Source organism: Galleria mellonella, unplaced genomic scaffold (genome assembly GCF_026898425.1).
Source record: "Galleria mellonella isolate WM207_F2 unplaced genomic scaffold, CSIRO_AGI_GalMel_v1 utg310, whole genome shotgun sequence".
NCBI lineage: Eukaryota > Metazoa > Arthropoda > Insecta > Lepidoptera > Pyralidae > Galleria > Galleria mellonella.
Genome location: NW_026442071.1, coordinates 160091 through 166809, shown reverse-complemented (window position 1 = coordinate 166809; position 6719 = coordinate 160091). Strand labels below are relative to the sequence as shown.

General features: G+C 31.5%; 1 protein-coding gene across 1 annotated transcript; it reads right to left on the bottom strand.

Annotated features, from left to right (window-relative positions):
• Positions 1 to 3908: 3908 nt before the first annotated feature.
• Positions 3909 to 6383, bottom strand: LOC113523291 (muscle-specific protein 20). The gene is made up of 4 exons (XM_026909184.3): positions 6223 to 6383; positions 5694 to 5905; positions 5174 to 5294; positions 3909 to 4418 (listed from the first exon to the last, which is right to left on the bottom strand). Exons 1-4 carry the CDS (start codon positions 6250 to 6252, stop codon positions 4227 to 4229), a joined length of 555 nt encoding a protein of 184 aa, XP_026764985.1. The 5' UTR covers positions 6253 to 6383; the 3' UTR covers positions 3909 to 4226.
• Between the last annotated feature and the right edge of the window lie 336 nt (positions 6384 to 6719).

The window sequence follows — 6719 nt, the reverse complement described above, 5'->3', positions numbered from 1 at the left end:
TAAACTTTATCGAAGTTGTTTCAGTGCTTTATTTTTTAAATCAAAATAACTAGATTTGCCACAATTGAAGTTGTTTTAAGATTAGGAGCTTATTTTAGAGATACGTACCAAAATAATGTAAAAGAACCCTCAAGATGCAACTTTGCCCATTTTTTCGTCCGTTCATGTGTTACAGCGCTTTATCTTATCGATTACGTATGCTATTGATTTGAAATTTAGAATAGTGTTCGATATTATTGGCCCACATATCTATATTATAAAAGAAATTATATTTTTTTTGTTTACAATAATTAAAAAAAATCTAATATTTGGTATATTAGGTTTTCTTTAATGATTTTTTGCTGCGTAGTTTTCGACTTGTGATCGAAAATGTGAAAAAAAATACTAATTTCCCTTTATCTTCAAAGTTTACGAGGCAAAAAATTGAAATATTTACGTATTACATTTAGTTTATCTATATCTTATATGTGAATATTAAAGGTAAAATAAAATGATCTTTTTTAGAAATTAAACAACACAATTATATATTATTATTTCAGCCACTGCTTGCCTTCCCCATAAGAGGAGTTTTGTCAGTAGTTGCCAAGTTTGGCAGGCGGGTTGGCAACCGCGGTTAGGCCTTTAAAGATGTTTTAAGAGGGACTTTGCTCCATCCCTCGCCCTCCCTTAGTCGCCTCTTACGACACCCATGGGAAAGGCGGGAGTGGCCCATTTTATGCCGGGGCACACACGGCGAAATAAAATTAGATATGCGATGCAGTTGTTAGCCTCAAACATACCTATCCCCTTATTCATAAAAACTAAAAAGTCCTACAAATCTATTTTAACTTAATAGTTAAACTTAAGACAAACACTTTAATAAGCGTTTGTCTTTCAAATTGAGAAATTAGTGCAAAAAAAAGGCCAAAACACTTCAATTGCTAAGATAGGTTTAGGATTTTTAGGTTTTTTAGGATTGACATTTTAAATTTTTACTTGTTATGGTACGCCGCTATCCACTCAGAAAATATTATCCTCCGTTCTTTGACAATCTTATAAATAACAAACTTCAAGATTGCATTAACATTCTTTACTATCTTCTAGGTGTTCTGAACTGACTTCAAAAAGAAGGAGATTTTCAAATACGATTGTATTTTTTTTTATGTTTGTTACCTTATAAATCTGTCAGTTGTAAACCAATTTGGAATATTCTTTTTTATTTGAAAGGATATGCTTACAGATTAATCCCATAAAATTTTAATCAAAATTAGTTTAGTACTTTAGTTATTAAATAAAAAAAAAACTAGTTTACTAAAATTAAATTGTTTTTTTTTTTCTATATAATTATTATGCTTATTAACACAATTACATAAATGTAATTGTATTAAAACATACTGATATGAGACGGTATGGTTTGTACGTTGAAAATATTTTAATTGAGAACACACCGTAATCGTCATAGTACTTACTAACAATGTAATCTTACATAAATAAAACTCATTCACCGAATGTATTTTAACGCATCATTTCAGAATGGCTACATCTATTTACTGATGAGATTATTTGTTTGAAAGAAAATATCGTACGAAAATAATGAAATTTTTGTTTAATAATCTGCATATAAAATAATTTGTAAATGAGTGAGAGGGAATATTTGGTCTTATTATCTTTATTAGTACACCGAAACCCGTGTAAATCCGGGGCGGGCAGCTAATATAATATATAATATAACAGTAACATTAAATTTGATTTCGGTAAATACATTATATCGATACAAAAACAAATGTTTTGCCCGGGAAACCATAAAAAATTTTAACCAAAACCTACGTGAAAAGATTCATAGATGGCGTTAGTTACTCTTAGATTGCAATAGAAAGTAAATGTTCTAAGTATTAAATAAAAATAAAAAAGCCCTTTATTTCCTTATCCTTAAGATTACTGTATCAAAATATTGGTATTTGTTTGTTTAAGTGATTATTAATGAATGTTTTGCTTATTGTCTAAATGTTAGTAAGAGTTAGTTTTGTTAATGTTTGGATATGGACCCCTCCTCGGGTGAAACCCTCCTCCAGTCCTTTCTACTCATCTCTGTACTTGCCGATAGTTTGCCAGTCCTTTCCTGTAAATTCGGTTACGTCATCAGCCCATCGTCTTTTTGGTCTCCCAAAAAAAAGAAATTAGAAGAAAGAAGAATGGGGGTTCTAAGTATTAATATAGTTATACTCGTAATAATAAATCATTCCTTTAGCTAATATTACAGCAATATTTTTTTCAACTTTATGCTTAACTTCTACTTTATTCGAAGAACACTTAATTACCTACACATTAAAATAATAATGTCAGCATTCTTTGGCAGCAGCTGGAATGGTCCCTACTGAGCCCATTAACTGAATAGGGACTATTACATGTACATATACATTACATACAACAAGAATGCAACACGCTGCATTATATGCAGCAATACGCTGCAACGCAGATTTTCAGTGGGGCCACCACTCAAAATGTAGTATTTGAGAGATAAAATCAAATCTATATTATACTGTTTGCTGAACCTTTATTTGTATAATATATACGACACAACAAGGTATAGTAAGGATATATGTTACGCAAATAATTGTGTAATCTGCATATAATTTAATAATATATTACGACATAATATGGATGTAATGTTGACAAGTGGCGTTAAAAAAGAATTAGGACGTTATTTTTTTACCCGACTGCTGAAGAAAGATGAATAAAGTTTTTAGAGTGTTATGTTCGAATCTCTGTAGCAATAGCATAGTCGCCTGTGTTGATATGACGACAAACTGTAATAAAATATACATAGACTTTTAAACACTTATTTCACTTTTGGGTTTTATGTATTTGGGTTAAGTAACTCTGTGAAAGAACATTCAAAGAAATCTAAATATATATATACATATAAAACACATAATATTTATGCAATCGTAATAGTTTTTGATCACCTGATTTCGTGTTCTCATTTTATTTGTGTTAGAACAAAAATAAAATGAGACACGCAATTAGGCGAAGAAATATTGAAGTGTCACTGTAACATGGCCACTACCACCTACACTTAAATGTCTACATTTTCAAAAATAAAATATATACCCAGAGCAATAATCTGGACAATAATAATTCAGTCTATTGAATATCCAATACCTATTAATATACCCAATATATAGAAGTAATATTTATTTTATAACCAGTAGATAGACACTAAGGTATGCAGTTACGTTTTACGCGCCACAAGAAAAACTGGTACCTACGTTTACAAGCCCAATTGGGTAATATATATTACCAATTCCGTTATTAATAATAGGGTAATTAATAATATAATATTTCGGATTAGGATAATCAACAACACAAATCTATTTTCTAATTTCCCTGTAGTTAGTTTTTAAAAGTATAAATATAGTCGTATTATATTGCAAATCAAATTTATAACTACATATTTATATCGTTTTTTTTTTGTTTTTTAACCACTGGACATATTACGGGTGCACAGTGCCATCTAGCCTCAAATAAGTAGAATTTGCACTATGCATACTGGACTACTGATGCTGTATGTATGTTACTTCTTTGTAAATATATATGATATTATACGTAGAAAATGCCCAAACCAATACTAAGAGATATTCATGTATACATTTGTATGTATTGAACGGGGATCGAATCTGCACAACTTAAATGATATTATATTGTTATCTTTTTATGTATATTAAATATTACGAAATATGTATATAGGTGACGGTTACCATTTTCCATCAGGTGGGCCGTCAGCTTGTTTGCCATTCTAAGTTTCATTGACAAATGTTTTTGTAAATAATTTTGATAACCAACAAGATTTGATCATACCACAGAATAAGGGTAGTTTCTTTAATTAGGAATAGGGTTTTAAAAGGAGATTTAATAATTGAAAATATATATTTTAAAATATCATACTTTTTATTATAAAAAGGTAATAAAATGGAAATAAATATCTAAATAAATATGTTCACTTATCCTAAATACTTAGGTACGTACAAAATCATAAGGCGCTACATGGAACAACAAGTCTTGACTTATATACCTAACTACAAAATTAAGTTTATAGACTTGTAAGGATTTACACGTCAAACGAGACTAATATATCATCGTTTGAAAGCTTTCAAATGAGGTTTATAGTCTCACAACAGCGTCCACACTTGGTTTTGTACAAAATTCTTATAAAATAATATCACTTGGTGCATGATGTGGCGAGTGGTTCACTTGCCCAAGAGGATCTTGCGGCCAGCACCTAAGTTCTGACCAGCCTGGGTGGCACCCTTGTTGGAACCAGCCTGTAATCCGATAACTGTCTGGCCGGCCTTCAGCACTTCCTCGGAGAAGTCACGTTTGCACTCGTCAGCGGGTTTGGGGCCGAGGTATGGTCCACTCCATTCGGCGTGTCTGTATGTCTGTATAATTATAACGTAAGAATATTATTAACTTTTTTTTACACAAATCAATTTCGATGAACTTAGTATAGGACCAATAGGAAGTAAACTCATTTAGACCAGAATCATTATTCAGAACGATTTTTGATGAAACTTTCTCGTAATAACATAAAAAAATTATTGAATTGAGAACGTCCCTTTTGAGGTCAGATAAAATTTTTACAGTACCTATATCAACACCGTGCGAAAATATTTGACAAACCTAAATAACCCCTTTCGGCCTCTAACATAACCACGTGGCCTTGGATATTTATGAAAACTGAGGTAATGTGGTACAAAGATCGTAAATCTTGATGAACTTGGCAAACTTCCAACTCAACTCAAATTTAAAACGTATCGCGCAAACATACTGTAAACGCGTTAATTTTCATAACGATACGAATCTATTTTGGTGCTTGTTGATCATAAACAAATATGGCGCTCATAAACTTTTCTAAAGTTTACGTTGCTAAAGTTTATGAACTCCTAAATGGTTTTCAGGTTTAGCAAAACTATCTTTATGTGTATACTATATATACAAATTCTTTTTCCATTCCATCATCAATGTTAAAAAAATCGTGAAAGATAGACGACCTATTTAGGTCATCATAAGTGAAGCGAGTTTAATCCCTGATCCTTTTTTATTTAAAGCGTAACTTAAGTGTGCTCAGATCCAGATCGAATTGTCTATGCTTATTGTTATTATCTTTTATAATTATCCTAAATTGATTATTTACCTCACGGCCCAAAGCAAAGAGTGTGCTGACGACTTGCGCGATGTCTTTCTTCTCCCAGAGGTCGACAGTCTGGAACACATCGATGTCAGGGACGCCGTACGCTTTAATGGCCGCTTGGAAGCTGTTAAAAAATAATACATTAATCACAATATTTTTACAACGACTTTCATACAAATTATTTTCTCATCTAACAAAAATAGATACTATCTGCATAGTTTAAATAGAAAATATGAATGTAAAAAATGGTTTCAAAAACAATGACTTCAGATTTAACAAAATTCATGAGAAACCAACACTTCAGTACATCTTATCGATTGTAATGGGAGTCAACAAAATCAGCGCAGAATTAAAAATGATAATATGGCATCGCTATTTTGTTTTTGCAAAGACTTAAAAAAAAAATTTAAACTCGATTAGGTAAATACTAAAATACCATAACGGCTACATAATTATGTTCTATGAGAAAACTAGGCCTAAATAAAAAAAAAATATAAATAATATAAAAAGTAAATTTACTCACTTGGTGATATTTTCCATCATCTTGAACTGTCCACCAGAAGTATTAATTTTGGGAACTGCACCTGGCTTCAGCTTGTTGATAAGCTGGCAGAGGACAGTTCCGTCCTTAAGGACATCCTCAAAAGCTTCACCAGGAGGGAATTTGGCACCAAGGACTGTCTCGATCCATTGCTGGCACTCCTGCTCTTGTTCAGGGTTGCGCTTGGCAGCAAGCTGAAAATTTTAATAGTTTTCGAATTATATAAATGAAATAAATAAATACTTTACCCTTTGTGAATGATATAAAAAATATCATATTATCATAGAATACTAAGTTCACGTATATGTAATTTTTAATGTACTTAGTTCTCAATAATAGTTAGAAGAATACAAAATCGTTTGAAGTCTTTAAAAACATAATAGAAACCTTATTCAACATTTGTAAAAATAAACTTAAAAGAGAGCTTATTAATAATAGTTAATATTCTCAATAATTTTATCAAGATAAAAATTTGTGAATTTTTTTAGAAATATTTTTTTTTATTATTTACCTTGGCGCGGACTTGGCGTTCCAGAGACATGTTGTGGTGTGTGCTTGTGTCTGATTATTACTAAGAGGATATAGTGCGCTTTCAGAAGCACCGCTAGACTGAACTCCTGAAAACTGAGTCCACGTATTTATAGCGCGCTCGCAGGCTGCGCCCTTCTGGAAAACTCGCGGGAGTCAGTAAGCGATGATCGGCCCGCTACAAATACGATTCTGACTCAACAACCTTTATCCAAAGTTGTGATACATTTCTTTGTCATTTTCATGATCATCTTTATCTAAATATTTCAAGCTATTAAATCCTGATTTTCCTTGGCATTTTCTTATTTCTTATATACATACTCATTAATTACTCACAACACGTTGTAGTAGACCAGGTGTAGGTGAAGAAAGATATGCAAATTATTGCTAATTGTTATAAAGTTGTCAACAATGAAAATTCTGAGTATGATAACGTTTACATTATCTTCACTGTTGTCGATAGAGAAACATGTTAAAACG